The sequence below is a fragment of the Ailuropoda melanoleuca genome, chromosome 2, assembly GCF_002007445.2.
Source record: "Ailuropoda melanoleuca isolate Jingjing chromosome 2, ASM200744v2, whole genome shotgun sequence".
Lineage (NCBI taxonomy): Eukaryota > Metazoa > Chordata > Mammalia > Carnivora > Ursidae > Ailuropoda > Ailuropoda melanoleuca.
Window position 1 is genome coordinate 62,405,011 of NC_048219.1, and position 22,515 is coordinate 62,427,525.

Below are 22,515 nucleotides of genomic sequence, written 5' to 3' on the forward strand. Positions count from 1 at the left end.
CTTCGACAAAGCAGTAAAGAATATCCAGTGGAAAAAAGACAGTCTCTTCAACAAATGGTGTTGGGAAAATTGGACAACCACATGCAGAAGAATGAAACTGGACCATTTCCTGACACCATACACAAAAACAGACTCAAAATGGATGAAAGACCTAAATGTGAGACAGGAATCCATCAAAATCCTTGAGGAGAACACAGGCAGCAACCTCTTCGACCTCAGCTGCAGCAACATCTTCCTAGACACATCGCCAAAGGCAAGGGAAGCAAGGGCAAAAATGAACTATCGGGACTTCATCAAGGTAAGAAGCTTTTGCACAGCAAAGGAAACAGTCAAAAAAACCAAAAGACAACCGACAGAATGAGAGAAGATATTTGCAAATGACATATCAGATTAAGGGCTAGTATCCAAAATCTATAAAGAACTTAGAAAATTCAACACCCAAGGAACAAATAATCCAATCAAGAAATGGGCAGAAGACATGAACAGACATTTCTGCAAACAAGACATCCAAATGGCCAACAGACACATGAATAAGTGCTCAACATCACTTGGCATCAGGGAAATACAAATCAAAACCCCAATGAGATACCACCTCACACCAATCAGAATGGCTAAAATTAACAAGTCAGGAAACGACAGATTTTGGCAAGGATGCGGAGAAAGGGGAACCCTCTTACACTGTTGGTGGGAATCCAAGGGTGCAGCCACTCTGGAAAACAGTATGGAGGTTCCTCAAAAAATTGAAAATAGAGCTACCCTACAACCCAGCAATTGCACTACTAGAGATTCACCCCAAAGATACAAGTGTAGTGATCTGAAGAGACAACTGCATTCCAGTGTTTTTTAGCAGCAATGTCCACAATAGCCAAACTAGGGAAAGAGCCCACAGGTCCATCGACAGATGAATGGATAAAGAAGATGTGGTATATACTACCACGGAATATTATGCAGCCATCAAAAAATGAAATCTTGCCATTTGCAATGATGTGGATGGAACTGCAGGGTGTCATGCTAAGTAAAGTAAGTCAATCAGAGAAAGACAATTATATGACCTCACTGATATGTGGAATTTGAGAAACAGGCAGAGAATCATAAGGGGAAGAAAGGAAAAAATGAAACAAGATGAAACCAGAGAGGGAGACAAACCATAAGAGACTCTTAATCTCAGGAAGCAAACCGAGGGTTGCTGGAGTGGAGGAGGGTGGGAGGGATGGGAAGAGGAAAAAAAAAAAGGAAATGAAAGGATGAGGGCATTCTGAGGCGCCTGGGTGGCTCAGTCAGTTGAGTCTGCCTTCGGCTCGGGTGATGATCCCAGGTCCTGTGACTGAGCCCCACGGCATCAGGCTCCCTGCTGAGTGGGGAGTCTGCTTCTCTCTGTCCCTCTCCCCCACTTGAGCACGCTCACTCTCTCGCTCACTCACAAATAAAATCTTTAAAAAAAAAAAAAAAAAGGATGAGGGCATTCTAGGAGGTACCTGTAACATGGACAAAGAGCAAAAAGAAGGGATTTGGTGAAAAGTACAAAATAACTGGAAAGAGTGGTAGGAAATTTGGGTCTATCATAGAGATAGATCCTTTCGTGGCAGATAAACTTCAGTGAACAGTGAAAAGTCATTTAAATTTTGAGCAGAGTACTGTCATGAAACCTACGCTTTAGGAAGATCAGTCTTGGAGAAATCTGGAGTCAGGTCTGATCCTGTCTTCCACCAGTCCTTCATCAGTCCTTCGAAAGCTTCCAACTGCTCTTAAAGAAAAACCTTCTTATTGTGGCCTGCGTGGCCCTGTTTAGTACAGCCCCTTCTTTTCCAGCCTCCTCTCACACCAGCCTACCTTGTTCTCTTTCCCAGAACACTGACCTTTCGGCCCTTCTCATCACATCCTCATAGGACACTGGTTGTTCCCTCTGTCCAGAATATTTCCCCCCCCCCTTTCTTTGGTTAATTCCCCTTCATCTTTTAGAACCTGAAGAACCTCCTCAAGAAGTTTTTCTTGACTTCCTGACTAGAGCAGATATGTTTACAAACAGGCTTTTATAATATCTTTCCTACACTTGTCTTGTTTTCAGTTTTATATTTAATTGTATGATTACTTGATTAATGTCTGCCTCCATGATTCAACCTGAAGATTTAGGGGGCTGGTTCTTTGTCTGATTTTATTCTCCATTATATACCCAGCACTTAGCAGTGTGCCTGATTCTAGATTTATAATAAATATCTGGTAGTGAATGAGTGAATTAAGGTATAAGTGAGATTAATTAGGAAACTACCCTTTCTCACTCTTTGTTGACTCCTTCCCTCCTCCCTACAACTGCTTATTCATCTTGGAAGTTTAAAAAACAAAACAGAAAAAAACCTATCCTTTGTCCTTAACTTCACTGACTCCTCTCAGACTATCCATCCATTCACTTAGCAAACTTCTTAAAGAACTAATTTGCTGTCCATGTTTCCAGTGCTTTTCAGTAATCTCTTGCATTCTTACTCTTTACCACACCATTTTGATTTCTCCAAGACTCCAGTAGTGATAGCATACTTCACCAAAGAGCAATGAGACAGTGAACTAAAATGATTACAACGAAAATTAAGTGGGAGAGACAGATGATAAGAGACATTACAACTCCGGAATCTACAATTGCTGATCTACATTTGGCAATGTGTGTGTGTTGGAGGGGACAGGGGTAATAAATGATTGCAAAATACAGGCACACTTCATTTGATTATGCTTTACATTATTGTGCTTCGCAGATTATTGCATTTTTTTTTTAACAGATTTAAGGTTTGTGGCAACCCTGCATTGAGGAAGTCTGTCAACACTATTTTCCAACAGTATTTGCTCACTTCATGTCTCTTTGTCACATTTTGGTAATTTTTGCAATATTTTGAACTTTATTATTACTACATTATGGTGACCTGTGATCAGTGATCACAGCTCACTGAAAGCTCAGGTGATAGCATTTTTAAATTATTTTTTAATTAAGGTGTGTACTTTTTTTAGATGTCGTGCTGTTGTATGTAATAGACTACAGTATAGTGTAAACATAACTTTTATATGTACTAGGGAACCAAAAAATTCATTCTTTATTATGATACTTATTTTATGGCAATGGTCTGGACCAAACCCGCAGTATCTTCACAGTATGCCTGTATTAAGACAGGTGACTGGGAAAATACTGGTGCCTCTAGGGAAATGGGCACGAGGAACTAATTTTAAGAGATGGTGCATTTGGTTTAATATCTGCTCTGCAAGCACCAAGGCTGTTCCTGTTCAGGAATACGAAAGGTTCAGGCAGATTATATACTTGGGTGGTTCCCCAATAGGTATTTGAAAATGTGGAATTGGATCTACAGAATGGTAGGGAGTCTGCCCACGTCCAATGCCCAGAGTCAGACCAGCACCCCAGTGTGGACCCTGAGTGCCATCAGGAAGGCCTTAGTGGCCAGGGGCCACGATCCAGCTTGCTGAAGGCAACTTGGGGACTTCTGTAAGGAGAGGAAAAGGAAGGACCTGAGGAGAAACAGTAAAGGAGGGTGTTGTAGATCCTTTGAAGCCAAGGACTAGAACTGACTTGCGAGACATCTACCAACTAGGGGTTTCATGAGCACACTCCTTTGTCAAGATCTTGGTGAATAATCTTTCACCATGTATTTATGTCTTGGACATTGTTTTACTTGTCATCACAATCATGCTTGGCTGGGTGATTTTGTTGCATTTGCATGTTACATGGGCACATTTCTGGAGTTCACTCCTCCAATTCTGAAGTAGAAAGAGAAGTGGCTTGTTGAGGAGAGGAAGGCACAGCTTTGGATGAAGAACCGCAAATAAGAACCATGTGGAAGGGATATAAGTATCCCCCAGGAAGGAACCTGGTGGAAATAAGCAAAGATGATCCTGGTAAAGTAATGCAGCTCTGAAGCTCACCTCACCAGCTGTACAATTCCTGTTGTTGGTTTTGCATAACGTAGTTGCAAATTATTTTGTCACATTTTACATAAAAAGTTAATGTACTTAAAAAAATGATAAGGAAGGGGCACCTGGCTGGCTCAGTTAGAAGAGCATGCAACTCTTGATCTCAGGGTCCTGAGTTCGAGCCCCACATTGGGTGTGGAGATTACTAAAATAAATAAAATTTTTTAAAAAATGGTAAGGAAAATGTGAGATGACAGAGGTAGACATGTTAAACACCAAGTCAAGATGAGATAGAACCTGTGGACCAGCTGCATCCATGCCAAGGATGCCTGAGCACTACAGAGAAAGCAGAAAGAGGGGGAAAGTGGGCGTTTTTGAACATCAACTATATGCAACACCATGCTAGATTCTTTACATGCATTAATTTGATCTTCACAATCCAGTAAGATCAGTGATGGTGTCCTACTTCCCAGAGGAAGAAACAGACTGGGAAGACAAGCACTTTGTCCAAGATCATACCTGGGACTCAGACTCAGACTGTCTAACTTCAAAATGTGTGCACTTTCCTTGGCACAGTGTACTTCAGAAACATATGTATCCAACCAGAACACTGCCAAGGAATCCAAAGCAGTTATGAGGTTAAAGAAGTGGTAACTACCTTTCTGAGAACCTGGTATTTATCCTCTGTTGAAAAAGGATGAGCACTGAAAAAAGGCTGTGACTTTGGCAATTGGTGGTTGTAGGTGACCTTCAAGAAAGCAGTTTTCTTAGGATGATAGGCCTGGAGACCAAATTGGCAAGGACAACTGCAGTAGACAGTTGTGAAGCTACTAGACATAGCACATGTTGACCACTCTTTCCATATGGTTGGCAGAAGAGGAGGGGGAAGCGATTATAACCCCATATGACATGGTAAATCTTCAGAAGACTTTTCAAGGTAGTGGAGGCTTGGACTTGTTGGTGGCAGGGAGCAAGGAAATGTTAGGTAGAGTACTTTTGGTAGTACTAAAAAGACACAGGGTAGCTGGCAGGATGAGGCCCATGGCAAAACTGGGAATGTCATCAAAGGCATATTTTGCCTATTAATTTTTCTTCTCTAACCCCTGTTACCCATCTGTCTTTCCTACTGTTTCCTCAACATGTTTCTCCTTGCCTTGAATGTATTATTTGCTAATATTTTGCCTTCTTTACTTAATTTCAAAAGCAAATGAACCAAACCTTGTATATTTCTCCTTTCAAAAATCCATGTTAGTATTATTGCTTTTATTACCTGCCCTGATTGATTCTTACCTGCTCCACTGCAGGTCCTAGGAGAATTAAGTGTAAGGCAGCATTTCTAAGCTTGACCTATATACAACCACTATGCTTAATTCTGGTGACTAACTTTTTTCATATTCATGATTTTTACCTTCTCTGCCTTCTCATCTTTCATGACCCACAAATCATTCCTAGGGCCAAATGCATGTACTTCGTATATGCGTGCACACACGCACACATGAAAATAAGAGGCATAAGCAGTACTGAACCAGGAAAGATGTCTACAGTAAGCGAGGTGAATTTGAAACTGTTTCCTTACCAAAACATAATCTCCTTTGGCCAAGGGCATTGTCGAGATTACTTTTGTCTCCCTAGTGCCAAGCACTCAATCTGGCACTTAGTAAAGTACTCAGTATTTATAGAATAAATCGAATGAATGGATAGGAACGACTTGGATAAATTATTGTTGATGTTATAGACTTAAACATAGAATTGGTAGCACTGGTAAAATTGCTTTGCACAGGAAAAAACAAAAATCGTTGCCTACTATAATGAGTGAAAGGAAGGACAGTGACCCTGTGTCTCTGTAATGATTCATATTTTCCAGGGTAGGTATGGTCTAATAAGGGTGAGACTATTTAGCCTAAAAAGAATCACTACTTTTAACCAAATCTAGCATTGCTTTTTTGCAAATAGGTTGTTATAAATCTTTAATAAAATCAAAGAAAAATAAAGCTAGATGTAAAAGTGAGATTGTTTTTTAACTCCTTTATAACTATAAAATTAGTTAACATAAAATTTTTTAAATGTTTCTTTGACTTAAAAACTTGATTCCAAATACTGCTTTTCTCTTACCCTCCATAGACTTAATCTTTTATCTTCTGTGGACTGATAAAATAGAAGAATTGGTTAAAGAGCAATTAATTACCAAGTATATATGGCATTGTGCTAAATCTTTTATTTGGTGCATCACAGACAGAATTCTGGAGAATTCTTTAAATGTTTTACATGTTGGTATTTGTTCGTTGAATTGGAAGCATTTATCAAATATTAATGGATCCTAATGGAAAATTTTACTCTAGAGGCAAACTTCCTTTAACTAGTTTTATGAATGTATTTTATTAACTAGTCTTGCAAAGTTGAATGAGTGTTTTGAGGAGAAAAAATTATTATTCCCATGTGTATCGAGTGTTTGTTAAATTCAGGATCCTAGTCGCCTAGTGTATTTTTCCTGTTGTGTTTAAACACTTCCGTTTAGATTGTTTATTATAGAGACTTAACACCTTTTTAATATTCTTCCTGCCGCTGACTTTTCTCATTTTGATAGTTCTAGTTAACTGTAAAGTCCCATAGTTCTTTGAGGCAGAATTCAAATGCTTCCATTTTACTCCCTAAGTATTTTTACAAATATTTAGAGAAGATTTTAAGGCCAAAGGGTAAAATGAGGCTTGATATTCTATTATTGCTGTGTGTGTTGTTCTACTCTCCATTTTGAAGGAGGAGTTTGAGAGTTGGCTTTCTGTCATTTTAGTACAGCTAGAAGAGGTATACTCTTGCCTTAAAGGATGACACATATCAAAATATACACAAGGCTTAATACTGAAAATTCCAGTGGAGCCAAAGTACTTGGAAAACTACTACAGACTGCTTGGTGAACACCTGCAGTTACTGTGGAAATGAAATCATCTTATAGTAACTGAATTGCCTGTACTATTTCAGAGTTCCATTTATTTATAGATTTTTCTTTCCATTGAGTTTTTCAGCCCCCACATGATGATGTTGTCATATGGAGGTTTTTAATTACAGTGAGTGGCAAATCAGCTGCACTGAAAAAAATGTTTTGTAAGAATAAAACAGTCACCAGGTGATAACTAGTATTCTTACAGCTTCATTACAGAGAAAAATGTTGCTCATCTGAAAAACTGAGATTTATGCACCTTTTACATGTTCCCAGTTTCCAAAACTATAAAATTAAATGCCACTAATTCTCTGCAGCTAAGCTTATACATTAAGATATATGGTTATGCAGTTGACCCTTGAATGTTGTAGGGGCTGGGGCACTGACCTCCTCCCCCACAAAAATCTACATACAACTTTTGACTCCCCCTAAACTTTACTAATAGCCTACTGTTGACTGGAAGCCTCACCAATACCATAAACAGATGATTAACACGTACTTTGTGTGTTATATGTATTATATATACTGTATTATTACAATAAAATAAATTATCAAGAAAATCATTAGGAAGAGAAAATACACTTATGGTACTGTATGATATATTAAACAAAACTCCTTGTATAAGTAGACCCATGTAGTTCAAACCCATGTTGTTCAGGGGTCAACCGCACATTGAAAGTAGAAGTAAAGGAATGCCTGGGTGCCTCAGTCAGTTAAGCATCTGCCTTTGGCTCGGGTCATGATCCCAGGAGGCCCAGGGTCCTGGGAATCGGGTCCCTCATCAGGCTCCTTGCTCTCCCTCTGCCTGCTCCTGCCCCTGCTTGTGCTCTCTCTCTCTCTGACAAATTTTAAAAATCTTAAAAAATAAATAAAAAGGAGTAAAGATATGTATTCTTTCCCCCAAGGGAAAAAAATGCACATTTGGAAAAAAAACTTCTTATATAAATGGAAGGAATATATAAACTCTTATATCTGAGATTAAGATGAGGAGTAGAGTCAGCAAGTGTAGATTTCTCTGTTGAGAAACTTAATCATAAGGGTAGGAGAGAGACTGAACAGTTTGTTTTGAAAAGACACTTAAGCATGTTAATAGGGTGTGGAGAAGGAGCCAATAAAAAAAAACAATTTGAAATTGAGAATGAGATGGAGGGGTAGATATATACCATGGAACAGGGTCCCAGGGGAGGCACAAAGAAATGGGACCATGGTCACAGGCAGATGGAATAGCTTGAACAGGAGAGAACAACTACATCGTCTGAGACAGGAAGAAAATAAGTGAAGAATAATGTGGCTGTTGGTTAGTTTTTAAGTAGAAGGGAGAGATTTTTAAATCATGCCTAACAACTTCATTTTTCATGAAGTACAATATGAAGTTGTGTTCTAAGAGTAAAGAGATGGTGGTTGGGTCGAGTGAAAATACTCATAAAAGAGTAGTCATTAAGAGGATCTGGAGGGGCGCCTGGGTGGCACAGCGGTTAAGCGTCTGCCTTTGGCTCAGGGCGTGATTCCGGCGTTATGGGATCGAGCCCCACATCAGGCCTCCTCTGCTATGAGCCTGCTTCTTCCTCTCCCACTCCCCCTGCTTGTGTTCCCTCTCTCGCTGGCTGTCTGTATCTCTGTCGAATAAATAAAATCTTTAANTTTAAAAAAAAAAAAAAAAAAAAAGAGGATCTGGAAAAAGCTGTATCCCAGGGCCAGAGAATATTGACAAATGACCCTGTGAAGAGGCCCAAGATCATGGATTTGTAGTGGTAGCGATCTTCCTCCCACTCCCTTCCCCCCAGGGGTTTTCAGCCATCCTGCTGTGACTGTGGAGAAAGCAGGTTATAGCATTGATCTCAGCTTGTTAGTTGTCATGAATAGGAAAGCTAAGACAAGGAAGAGATTCAGAGGAGTGCTGGTGAGAGATTAGTTCAAGAAGTCCCCACAAATAAAGTTGGTAAAGGATAATGGCGTTACCTGAGGAAGGAAATTAGTCATCCCAATCCAACATTTCTTGTGTTTCTCTTCCAAAGTTGTACCTTTAACTCTGATAGTTCTCTTAGGTTGCAGACAAAACTTTATTTTTTGTTGGGCATCTCCATCTGGATAGTCCTCAGGCAATTCACAGTCTCAAATCTGAGGTTGAGTTCATCTTTGAAAAGTGCCCTATTTCTTTTGGTGACATTTCCCTCTTCCTAATTACCCAGAATTGAAAGCCGACGTGTTGTTGGTGCTTCTCTTGTCCTTATCCCCGCTATCTAGTCAATACTGAGTCCTACCTTTGTAACTTTCTCTTACCCAGTGATCTGTCTCCTTTCCCAGTGCTGCTGACTTACATCAGGCTTTCATTACTTGCCTAGACTGCTGCAATTAGAGCCTTCCCAAACAGGTCTCCTTGCAGGTGTCTCTTCCTTCAACTAGCCCATCCTTCCTCGAGCTTTAACAATAATCTCAGTAAAGCTTAATCCTGATTAGGGCAGGCCTTTCTTCAGAAACCTAGTGATGCCCCACTTCTATGTAATTTTGCTTGAAATTGAAGGCTCTCTTAAAAGTGGTCCCAACCTGTCTCTCCAACATAACGCTCTTGTTTTCTTACATTGTGTCCACTGGTTTCCCCCACAGACATCTTTATTAGCACTCTGAACTGTGTTTAAAATGCCAGTTGCCTTTTCATATCTGTCTGTCCTAGCCCACAAGGCCCAGTTCAAATGTCACTGCCTCCTTAGAAGCATTCCTTAACCTCTTAGAAATAATAACTTCCTTGAATAAATTCCTATAGATGAGACCATTCCTTGGGACTCTCTTACCTTCAGCTTTGTTACATAGCCGTTTATGCAAAGATTTCATTTCCTTTGCTATTCAGTTTCTTCTAACTGTTGTAGGTAACAAGTATAACACATAATCAGAACTATTTAAGTTTATACAGTTGAGAAATTTACAGTGGTTCTCAACACTCATTGTACATTGGTATTACATAGGAAGTTTTTTTAAAAATACCAATACCTGATTCAGAGATTTTAATTCATTGGCCTGGGTTGTGTGGACATATGTAGTTTTTAAGTTCCCCAAGTGATTGTAATTTGTACAGACAGAATTGAGAACCACTGTCCTTAATTCTGGGGCAATTATTAGTGTACCAGAGCTATGCTAAATCAGTTGATTTAGCTATGTCTTCTAGGATTTGCTTGCTTTAAGGCATTTCTTAGCTTTCTTCTAAAGTCTTCATTAGTTAAAGATGTTGGAAGGTGCTTTTCGGCTGTCATAGAGAAAAAATGAATTAGAAACAATAGAATTGTCAGTTTTCATTAGCACATTTTATTTTGTAATGATAGATTTCAGAAATTATTTGAAGAACATATACAAGTGGGCCTTTAAAATCATAAGGTATAATACTCAGTTTTTAAAATGAATCAGATATGTGAGCTTGTGTGGTATAGTGGTTAGAAGTGTGGAATAGTGGGAGTACTTCTGGGTTATTTGCTCATCTCTTACTGACTACGTGACCTTAAGAAAGTCACATCAGTCACAAAGCCTCACCTTGGAGTTCACACTTGCTGCAACTTCACAGAAAGGTTTAAGACCAACAAGTTAGTCTCATAAAGAAAAAAAAAATCTTTTTACAAACTTGGAAATCACTGAAGCTTCATATGTTTGACTCAGTAGTTGAGATCTGCCACAAGGGAACAACTGGGAAAAAGAACTGACATTTCTTCAAGGGAAATGAATTCATTTACTCCAATTTAGAAAGCCACCCACAACCCCTATTAAAGTATCTGAATTCTTTGTCAGGTGTAAAACCGTGTTTACTCTCTACATGAAAGCAACATCAACAGCAGCTTAGGAAAGTGCCACAAAGTAGTTACCTCTGTGCATGAGCCAGTCCATGTTGATAGATGGAAAAAGAGAAGTTCTTCCTCAGGGTGGCTTTTTTGGTTCTTTCCCTGTGCCCAAGTGTGTTTTGTTACTTCAGGGAGGAAGCCAGGGGCCACAGATTACACAGATGTTTTTAGAGAATCACTGATAGAGTTGAATATTCTTCATTCTCCCCAATAAGAAACAAGCAAGGTGGAAAACAAGTTATGTTAAACATGAAATCCTAATTACTAACATGCTAAGGAGCCCTGAAGTAGACAGATAAAATTCCTTTTCAAAGTTTATACTAGAACAATTTTTTTAAATCTGAGAGATGTGTTTATGCAAAATGTCTTGGGTTTGTATGAGCCCTCAAATTTCTGAAAATAGATGACATTTTGACCCATTGTGTTACATACTGGTCACAGCTCTCTTTTGTTTCCGTTTTGAGTGTGTGTATATACAGAGGTATTGTTTTAATCCTTTATCATTTAGCATTTGTTCTTGTAGAGAAGAAGGGAAAATCCCAACTTATTTTTCAGAAGATAAAATATGGGTGAAGTAACAATTGTTACTGCAGGAAAAAAGGAGCAATGAGACTTGATTGGTAAGCAAGATGCCTTTGTGATAAAGGTGTCCATTTTTAGCACTGTTCTTAGCCATGGTGACCCTGGATAAATCCCTTACCCGGTCCAAAGCCTCAGATACATCAGCTGTCAAAAGGAAACTTGCTGGATAGGTTGAGACTAAATCCCACTTAAGGAAATTAAGTGGTGAAATAGCCTTATAAAGTAAGACTGTGCAGTTAAATCTCAGCTTTTAGAGTCTGCACTTACCCAGGCCATTATTAGTAAAGATACCTCATCTGTCCTAGAAGACTTTTGTTTTTGTTTTATTCGAAGCCCCCCCAGTGTTGGGTATTGTAGCATTTGTTCTAACTGGTATAGTGACAAGCCTAGTGCGTGTGCATGCTGCTTATCTTCTCCTTCCCATCACTAACTTCTGAAGGATGAGAGAGTGAGTGTTTAACAATTTCTTTAAAGCCCAGCATTCTCTTTTAGCAGCCTCTGCGTGTTCATCAGCTTTATGCACGGTAATCAGCAGTACAGGTTTCCCTACTGCAACAGAACTCTGTGTGAACCCAGTAATTTCTCAAATCTGATAGGTACAGAAAAGTGTGTGGCTTTTCACTTCCTGTCCCTTCCTCCAACCCCAAACCAAAGAGAAGATTGCTTTCTGGTGACATTTATTCACATAGACGTTCTCACAGCTCTTTCTTCTCTTGAGGCTGTGTTGACTTTGAGGAGTGTTGTTCAATATCATTTTACAATAGCCTACCATTTTTGATTTTGTGAGTTTGGAAATCAATAATAACGACTCAAGAAATTCTAAGAGTTGTTGCTTTTCTTCTAGTTTGGGGGCAGAGTTGAAGGATGTCTGTGCTACATCATTTCAGACAAGTGCCTATGTGATCTTCACATATATCACCCAGATTATTCAGGAAAGCGTAATCTGAACTGTACTGTGATTTCCACTGTTCCAGGAGCCACATTATGTATTCTCCAGCGGGAATGAGTGCACTGAGCAAAGCAGTAGGGACCACAACAGGGAAGGCCATATAAAAATCCAGATTCATGACTGACTTTGATCGCACTCCAGGACGTGGATAACAGAGTTCCCTTGGTTGTTCGGCTCTACTCACTCACTGAACCACAGCTTTAACTCTTTATATAGCTTTCACAGTTGGTAGGATACAAACCAGGCACTCACACAATCATAGGTGACTTTTCAGACATAAACGTTTGTACAGCTCTAAATCCTTGGATATATTATGGGGTTTTTTTAAATGCCACTTTTTAATTAGAAATCTCTCATTTCAGTTGTCAGACTTTGAAAGTCCTCTCACTACTGTGCATGATTCCTGTTAACCAGCTGTTTGATAGCTCAGAAATAGCAAATGGAAGGTACCTGTCCTAACCTGACTTGCATTCTCTCCTCTTGAGTTCTGGCATATGTGGAGCAGTCAGCTAAATAATGGTCTTATCAATAAGATGCAGTTTGACACTTGGCTTTTTGCTTTTGTTGTCATGCCATTTACCATATGGTAAAGAACTAGTTATATAAGGCTGCCTGCCTTTTCAGAACAGAGATTTGAATCAGTGGAGTTTTAATGAGAAGTTTCCTTTCTTGCTTGTGATTTATACATTGCAAGGTATTATGTTGTTTTTTCTAATTATATTCTCCAGCATACAGACTGTTTGTGGTAAGCCATACTTTTAGTGTCACCTCTAGAGGTTTTTATTCTTACTTAAAAGCACTTGAAAGAAATAATTGAAACATAAATATCTTTTGTTTTTACTCATGGCCCATCATATTTTCTGCTAATTATTTGAAAGGTATTTCCTACATAAAACACATAAATACCAACTGAAGTGTATTATTGTTTATTTAAGAAGAAGTAGTTTTGGGGGTTTTGTTTATTGTGGCTTTAACAGTCACTATTACAAGTTTCAGGACTAGAATAGAGGCTTGAGTCCCTTTCAGTATGTATTAGGATGATGAGAGTTCCTTAATGAAAAAGTTAAAGAGATAAGTGATTAGCATACCATGATTAATAGTGCACAGATACGGAGTTAAGAGGAAAGGAGGAGCCTGGGGAGTCAGTTAAACAAAAAAGGGGGGGAGGGGTATTTGATAAGATCCTGAGATAGTACATCAAAGATAACAGACATGAAAGATTTTATTTTGTATCTTTTTGTGAGGTGGGAAGTATGTTGTTATTTTGAACTAATGAATTTGGACAATATGTATATTCTGGGGCAGTACGTTTTAGGAAAAGGAGAACCTAGAAGGGGTTTTAGGGAAGAATACCAATCTGAATAAAGAGCAGTCAGATGGCATTTATGAGGAAGGATTAAAAGGACTTGAAATTAATTGGGAACTATTTTCAAGAATATGAATAACTTTTAAGAGCTTGCCCCACAAAAAGTTCCATGAAGGAGAAAATAAAATTCTGCAAGAGACACTTAGTTTATATAGGAGGAACGATGGCTATAATTTAAAGTTTGTTATCCGTTGCGACATGCTGTACACAGAGGTGTAGAATTCCCCCTCCTCCAAGCTCATGGAGGTAGTTATTTGCGGTCTTGTGTAAAAGGGCCAAATCACTATGTTAAGAAAGGATTGAGTCTGTTTCCTTAGATGATATAAATCTTTTCTTTGTATTTGTTTTTATTGAAGTTTAGTTGACATACAATGTTGTTAGTTTCAGTTGTACAACATAGTGATTCAACAGCTCTACACATTACGCTATCGTCCTCACAATTGTCGCTACCATCTGTTACCACACAACACTATTAGAATACCATGGACTATATTCCCTATGTTGTACCTTTTATCCCTGTGATTTACCTACTGTATCCCATTTCCCCTCACCCCCTCCCCTCTGCCAGCCATCAGTTTGTTCTCTGTATATATGGCTCTGTTTTTGCTTTTTGTTTCTTTGTTTTGTTTTTTAAAGATTTATTTATTTGAGAGAGAGCACAAGCAGGAGGAGTAGCAGACAGAGGGAGAGGGAGAAGCAGTCTCCCCACAGAGCAGGGAGCCCGATGCAGAGCTCGATCCTAGGACTCTGGGATCATGACCTGAGCCAAAGACAGATGCTTAACCCACTGAGCCACCCAGGCACACCTGTTTTGTTTTTTTAGATTCCACATATAAGTGAAATCACATGGTACTTGTTTTTCTCTTTTTCCACTTAGGATAATGTCCTCTAGATCCATTCATGTTGTTGAAAATGTCAAGATCTCATTCTTTTTTATGGCCGAGTAATAATCCATGGTGTGTGTGTGTGTATATGCACACACATACCTATCTTCATTATCCATCAGTGGACACTTGGGTTGCTTCCATATCTTGGCTATTGTAAATAATGGTGCAGTAAACGTAGGGGTACATATCTCTTTTTGAAATAGTGTTTTTGTTTTCTTTGGGTAAATACCTAGTGGTGGAATTACTGAATTATGTGGTATTTCTGTTTTTTATTTAAGGACCTGCATACTGTTTTCCCCAGTGGCTGTAACCAATTTACATTCCCACCAAACAGTTCATGAGGGTTCCTTTTTCTCCACAATCTCGCCAATGCTTGTTATTTTTGTCTTTTTGATTCTAGCCAATCTGACAGGTGTAAGGTGATATCTTTTTGTAGTTTAGATTTGTAGTTCCTTGATTAGTGATGCTGAGCATTTTTGCATCTGTGGGCCATCTGTAGGTCTTCTTCATAAAAATTTGTCTTTAGGTCCTCTGCCCATTTGTAAATCAGATTGTCTTTTTTTGTTGTTGTGAGTTGTATAAGTTCTTTATATATTTTGGATATTAACCCTTTATCGGATATAGCCTTTACAAATATCTTCTCCCATTCAGTACATTGCCTTTTAGATTTTTGCATCCATGTTCATCAGACATACTGGCTTGTAGATTTCATAGTGTCTTTATCTAGTTTTGATAACAGGGTAGTGCTGGCTTCATAGAATGAATTTGGAAGTTTTCCTTCCACCTGTTTTTTGGAATCATTTGAAAAGAGTACTTTATTAACTCTTATTTAAATGTTTGTAGAATTCACCTGTGAAGGAATCTGTCTAGTCCTGGACGTTTGTTATTGGGAGATTTCTGATTACCCAATTTAGTTTTGTTACTAGTAATTAGTATGCTCACATTTTGTATTTATTCCTGATTCACTTTTTTGGAAGATTGCGTATACCTAGAAATTTATCCATTTCTTCTAGGTTGTCTAATTTATTGGCATTTAATTTTTCATACTAGCTTCTTACAATCCTTTTGTATTTCCATTGATTTTTTTTCCTTTTTTTTTTAGTCTCCATTTCATTTAATCCTGCTCTGATCTTTATTGTTTCCTTCCTTCTACTAATTTTGGTCTTCGTTTGTCTTCTAGTTCTTTTAGGTATAAGGTTTGATTGTTTACTTGAGATTTTTCTTGTGTCTTGGTAGGCCCGTATTATCATAAACATCCCTCTTAGACTGCTTTTGTTGCATCCCAAAGATTTTGGACCATTGTGTTTTCATTTCCATTTATCTCCATGTATTTTTTAATTTCCTCTTTGATTTCTTGGTTGACCTATTTGTTGTTTAGGAACCTGTTGTTTAGCCTCCATCTGTCTGTGTTCTTTCCAGATTTTTTTTCTTATATTTGAGTCCTGGTTTCATACCATTATGGTTAAAAAAAGATGCCTGGTTTAATTTCTATCTTTAATTAAACTTACTGAGATTCATTTTATGGCTTAACATGTAATCTGTTATGGAGAATGTTCTATGTGCACTTGGAAAGAATGTGTATTCTGCTGCTTTGGAATGAAATGTTCTGGGTATATCTCTTAAGTCCATCTGCTCTGTCATTCTAAGCCACTGTTTCCTTATTGATTTTTCTGTCTGGATGAGCTATCCACTGATGTAAGTGCTATGTTGAAGTCCTCTAACTACTATTGTATTACTGTTATTTTCTCCCTTTATGTCTGTTAATATTTGCTTTATTTATTTAGGTTTTCCTGTGTTTACAATTGTTACATCCTCTTGTTGGATTGATCCCTTTTTCACTATGTAATGCCTTTCTTTATCTCTTACTACAGTCGTTGTCTTAAAGTCTCTTTTGTGTAAGTATTGCTACTTCAGCTTTTTTTTTTTTCCACTTTCATTTGCATGGTTATATGTTTTTCCATCTCTTTACTTTCAGTCTGTTTGTGTCTTTCGATCAGAGGTGAGTCTCCTGTAGGCAGCACAGTAGATGGGTTTTGGGTTTTTTTTAATCCAGTCAATCGCCCTGTGTCATTTGATTGGAGCATTAGAACATATACATTTAAAGTAACCATTGATCGTTATGGACTTATTGCCATTTTGTTAATTGTTTTCTGGTGGTTTTTATAGTTCTTCTCTGTCCATTTCTTCTTTTGCTCTCTTCCCTTGTGATTGACGGCTTTCTTCAGTTTTAGGCTTGGATTCCTCTAATTTTTATGTGTATCTGTTAAAAGATTTTGGTTTGTGGTTACATGAGGTTCATATATAACATCCTAATTATATAGCAGTCTATGTTAACTTGATGATTGCTTAAGTTCAAACTCATTCTAAAAGCACATTTTTCCTATTCATGTTTTATGCATATGTCATATTTTACATCTGATTTTGAGTCCCTTAACTAATTTTTTAGATATAATTGATTTTACTACTTTTTTAAAAATTATAATTCCAGTGTAGTTAATATACATTGTTACATTAGTTTCAGGTATATAACAATAGCAATTCAGTGATTCCATATTACTCAGTGCTCATCATAGTAAGTGTACTCTTAATCCCCCTCACCTATTTCACCCACATCCCCTCTAGTTTCACCCACATCCCCTCTAGTAACCCTCTCTTTGTTCTCCATACTTAAGATTCTGTTTTTGGGGTTATCTGTGTTTTTGTTTTTGTTTTTTTTTTACCCCTTTGTTCATTTGTTTTCTTTATTAAATACTACATATGAATGAAATCATTTGGTATTTGTCTTCTCTGACTGGNTGAATGAAATCATTTGGTATTTGTCTTCTCTAACTGGCTTATTTTGCTTGGCATTAAACTGTCTGGATCCATCCATGTTGATGTAAATGGCAAGATTTCATTCTTTCTGATGGCTGAATAATATTCCTGTGTGTGTGTGTGTATACCATATTTTCTTTATCCATTCATCTACGGATGCACACCTGGGTTGCTTCCATATCTTGGCTATTGTAAATAATGCTGCAATAAACATAGGGGTGCATACATCCCTTCAAATTAGTGTTTTTGTAATCTTTGGGTAAATATACAGTAGTGCAGTTGCGGGATCGTAGGGTAGTTCTATTTTTAACTTTTTGAGGAACCTCCATAATGTTTTCCACAGTGGCTGCATCAGTTTGCATTCCCACTAACAGCACACGAGGGTTTCATTTTTCTTCACATCCTCACCAGCACTTTGAGTTTTTTATTTTAGCCATCTGACAAGTGTGAGATGATATCTCATTGTGGTTATTTGCATTTCCCTGATGAGTGATGTTGAGCATCTTTTCATATGTCTGTTGGCCATCTGTGTCTTTTTTAGAGAAATGTCTGATGATTTTACTACTTTTGTGTTTTAATATTCATACTAGCTTTTTTAGTGATTGACCTATTGTTTGCTTTAGTCATGAAGTTTTTTCTTTTCATAATTTTCTAATTATGACTAATCTTTTTTTGCTTAACAAAGTCCTTTTAACATTTCTTGTACGGCTGGTTTAGTGGTGATGAACTCCTTTAACTTCTGTTTGGGAGACTCTGTCTCTCCTTGTATTCTGAATACCCTTGCTAGTTGGGATATTCTTCGTCGTTGGTTTTTCCTTTCAGCACTTTGACTATGTCCTACCACTTCCTTCTGGCTTGCAAAAGTTCTGAAAAATCAGCTCATGCTTCATGGGGTTTTCCTTACACGTAACTAGTTGGCTTTTCTGTTGCTACTTTTAAGATTCTTTATCTTTACTCTGACATTTTAATTATCTTGTGGCTTGGTGTAGATATCCCTGGATTCATCTTGTTAGGGACTCTCTGTGCCTTCTGGACCTAGAGGTCTGTCTCGTTCCCTAAGTTAGGGAAATTTTTAGCTATCATTTCTTCAAATTTTCTGCCCCACCCCCTTTTTCTGGGACCTCTATCAACTGAATGTTAGTACACTTGATGTTGTCCTAAAGATCTCTTAACCTGTCCTCATTTTTTTAAAAATCCTTTTAGTACTTTGCTGTTCAGCTTGGATGCTTTTCATTACCCTGTTTTCTAGATTGCTGATCCTTTCTTCTGTATCCTCTCATCTACTGTTGATTCCCTTTAGTATATTTTTCATTTCAGTTATTCAGTGGTTGCTTCTTTATACTTTTTGTTTTCGTTGAAGTTTTGAGTTTATCCACTCAAATCCAATGAGCATCTTAATGACTATTACTTTGAATTCTTTATTATGTAGATTGCTTGGCTCTGTTTCTTTTTCTGAAATTTTGCTTTGTTCTTTTGAAGCCTAGTCCTCATTTTCTTTGATTTTTCTATATTTCTGTGAATTAGGCAGAAGAGCTATTTCTCTTAGACTTGAAATAATGGCTTTGTATAGGAATATCTCTGGTGTAGACTGTGCCTGTGACTTTACCTGGCTGAAGCTCTAACAGGTGTAGGCTGGGGGCCCTGGAACGTACCAGGCACGTAGCACCCTGGTGGGATGTCTGGATCCAAAGTGGGCAGCAGGGGTGGGAGTAGGTCCCACAGTGCTCTGCATATGGGGCATGCTGGCAAGGTGGCAGGAGCTGAAGCATAACCAGGTGGTCCTTGGGTACTCCACGCAGGGGGTGCCACAGCAGGACAGCTGGAACCGAAGTGGCCTTGGGCTAGGAGTCATATGGTGCTCCATGTAGAGTGCCCCTTGATGGGATGGCAGGAGCTGGAGCAGGTGTGGGTCCTGGGGTCCCAAGGCACTCCATGCAGAGAGTACCCTGGCAGGATGGCTGGAGCTAAGACAGATGCCAGCCAGGAGGTCTCAGAGCTCTCTGCACTTGGGGTGCCCTGGCAGGACAGCTACTGCTGAAGCAGGTATGGGCTGGGAGGTCCTGGGCCATTCGGTGCAGTAGGTGCCCTGGTGAGTTATCTAGACCTGAAGCAGGTACAGGCCTAGGATGTGGCACAATGATTGTGCCTGTGTTACCTTGGCAAGACAGCTGGAGCTGTAGTGGGTGCTGTCCATGGGTGGTTCAGTGTGCACTGCACTGGGGCTACCTTAGGGAGACAGAGTTCTAGCAGGTAAGGGCTGGAGGGCCACCTTTAGGGGCAGTTGGGTTTGGTGTGGGCTAGGGGCCCCGGGGTCACTGAAGCAGGTGGCTAGGGTGCCCAGATCCTGCTTTTTTCTGTGCTATGGAGGGGGGGGGGTGGACATAAACCATGGTACTCACCAGCACCTTTGATACTGTAGTGTTCCAGCAGCTCCCTGGCCTTTTGGCAGATGCCCTAGGGCTCATTCGATTATCTTCCAGTTGTTCTTTTAATCTACAGCCTTTTTTCCTGTGCAGCAGGGCAACAGGGCTAGTGTGGTCTAGGGGACTGAGGCTGACTGAAGCAGCAGGCCAGCTTAGGTATCTGTACCCTTCTCGCGTCAGTGCTATCAGGGTGGACAGGGAATATAAACAATGGTGCTGGCTAGTACCTGGGACCCAGGGAGAGTGTTCTAGCAGCTCCCTGCCCTTTTTCAGATGCTCTAGAGCTGGTTCCTTTATATTCTAGATGCCCTTTTAAAGTGCATCTTTTTTTCCCGTGCCACAAGGCTGAGCTGTATTTCTGGTCTCTTAGCACTATTTCTGGTCACTTGCCACTGTAGTTGGCAAGATGGGTGTGGGGGAGAGTGGTTGGATTCTTGTTATTATGTCTCCATCTCTCCTTTCTTTCTCTGTGTGTTCCCTCTATCCCTGTTCAGTCAGCCCTTAGTTCTTCAGGGGGAATTGCTCGACGTGTAGGTATAGATTCACTGTGTTTGGAGGAGGTGAGCTGAGGGTTTTTCTATATCACTGTCTTCCCTCCTTCTATATAAACAAAACTTTTAGGTGTCTATGAACACATAATGAAGTTATTATAATTTTAGACTTATAAGTTTGCTAGAGAAGTATCACTGTTCCTAAAATATTGTTTATAACCCCGCACTTGATAGAATGATTCTCTTAAAAGCTGCTTCTTAATCTTCTCATTTTCTGCTCTCATATGGGCACATATGTTGAGAAATAGTTATCACCATTTACTTCTAATTTGAGAGTTAAATTTTAAAACATACTAATGGCACTTCAAGAAGTAATTGAGACTTTGAACCAAATACTAGACTCTGTGAAAGTCAGAAATTGTTCTGGATGTGCCAAGTACCATTTTTAAATAGACGCAAAAGCTACGTTTGTATGGAGTTGACAGAACTAATCTAACTTCTCTGACTTCTTCGTTTTATTTTAGCTGAAGTTATCCAATCCCCACTAACTTTGGTCTTATTGAGGGGAAAGAGCAATTTCATTCATATGGGAAAAGCCAGAGTTGAGTTCTGGGTTCTACCTTCCCTGTAGGAAGATGCCTCAGGAAAAACTGGCCACGAATGCCTAGGTCTGCCCAAGTGGCCAGCTTGGCCTTGGCAGTGGAAAGCTTGTGTTATCCCGTTTCTTAACGACCTTTGGGGAATATCTGCAGATAAAGCTCATTAAAGTGTGAAAACCTGGTACTGCATTCTCCAGCTGTAAAGAAATACAGGAGGGGGAGGAAGGAATACACTATACTGGTCTTCCCATGTAGAACTCTGTCGATTTCACTGGACTGTTGAAGTCACCTAGTCTCCAGTTCTTGTTAAGACACCTTGAGGGGTATAGAGAGTTTACCACCTCCTCCAAGTCCCAACTGTCTTCAGACAATGTGATAAATATTTCCTTTTACTTCTGCTTTCTGTATAAGATGGCTAAGCAAGGAAGAAATCTCTGAGAAGGTAGCATGTCCTCTTCCACACTCAGTACTGTGGAGTTGCTCCACTCTGATTCCTTGAGCTTTATTGATTAAAATCAGAGGGTTATTTTTATTTATGTCTGATGTGCCTGGTGGCAGTGACCAGTGTTAAAAAAGCATCTGGAAGACCTTTGTGGTAAGTATGAGACTATATGAGGATAAAAGAATTTTCTCTCCAAAAGCTTTCCAGAAATATAACTTAAAAGGCTCTGTGAAGCATGCTTTCTGGATATTATACATAATATATACATAATTATTATATATAGTCATATATAATTTATAGAAAGTAATCATTTAATCTTTGATTAGTAAGCATGACTTTTAAAAAGTGAATAATGACATTTCATTGAAAATTACTTTTGAGAATATGATATGCAATCAATCGTTCGGGGTATTTACTGGAAGTGACTTGGGAAAGAAGCAGAGTGTTCTTTAGAAGATTGTATTAAGTGCCGTATAAGATGGAATTCATCTATTTAGTGTTTTAAAAATGTTAAGGTTTCATCCAAAAGGTAATCCTGTTTATCATTTATTTTTTTTTTTTTTACTCAGGTGATATAAACGTTCAGTATGATTTTAAATTAGTTCTCACCTCTAAGCTGCTTTCCACGGCCTCTTTTCCCCAAGTGGAAAGACTTCATTTTCATTTCTGAGAACTTGGTAGCTTTTCCTGGCATAATGAAGAACATATTATAGATTCAGGCTTGTAGGTTTCTTTCCGTACTTAACAATATGTTTGATCTTTCATTCTTTTCCTGAGATTTCTTCTCTCCCTTTATTAATAATAGCCTTCTGTCTCTGGGAATTTTATTAAATCAGAAAGTCTTCCATCTCTCTGCTGTGACAAAAATCCCCTCTGCTCTGTAGAAGACAAGCGCCCCTTAGTCCTCATTTCATGGATATGCATTTAATATTTTTGGTCTTTTCAGACTGACCCCAATTCTTGGCATTCAGAAGCATTCTCAGGAAAATGTGGTATTTACACAGTTTATAGAGACTTTGCTGGAAGAATTACATTTAAAGAATGAAGACCTTGAAAGCTTAACCATCATTTTTAAAACCAGCTGTTAACCACAGAGTGGTGAGTTGGATTGTGTTTTTTCATTTGTTGCCTGTTTGGAATCTTTTTTTTTCATATTCAAAATTTTAAAAACCCAAGTATAGACCTTAAGATTTCCTCAGTTTGCTAAGGAAGAACATGATATCCCTTAGTTCTCAGCAGCCTTATCACTTTCTGTCCACTCCTGTTACTTTCTGCCCCATCCTTGTTGTTATTCCTTCTTATA

The 22,515-nt window shown here is 38.7% G+C and overlaps 1 protein-coding gene across 1 annotated transcript in view; it reads left to right on the top strand.

Annotated features, from left to right (window-relative positions):
• Nucleotides 1-22,515, top strand: part of RPAP2 (RNA polymerase II associated protein 2) — a 77,570-nt gene that overhangs the window by 52,337 nt on the left and 2,718 nt on the right. Inside the window, exon 12 of the mRNA XM_002929147.4 lies at nucleotides 22,159-22,310. Within this exon, the coding sequence (XP_002929193.2) occupies nucleotides 22,159-22,300 (142 nt within the window). The 3' untranslated portion in view covers nucleotides 22,301-22,310. The remainder of the gene's footprint in view (nucleotides 1-22,158; nucleotides 22,311-22,515) is intronic.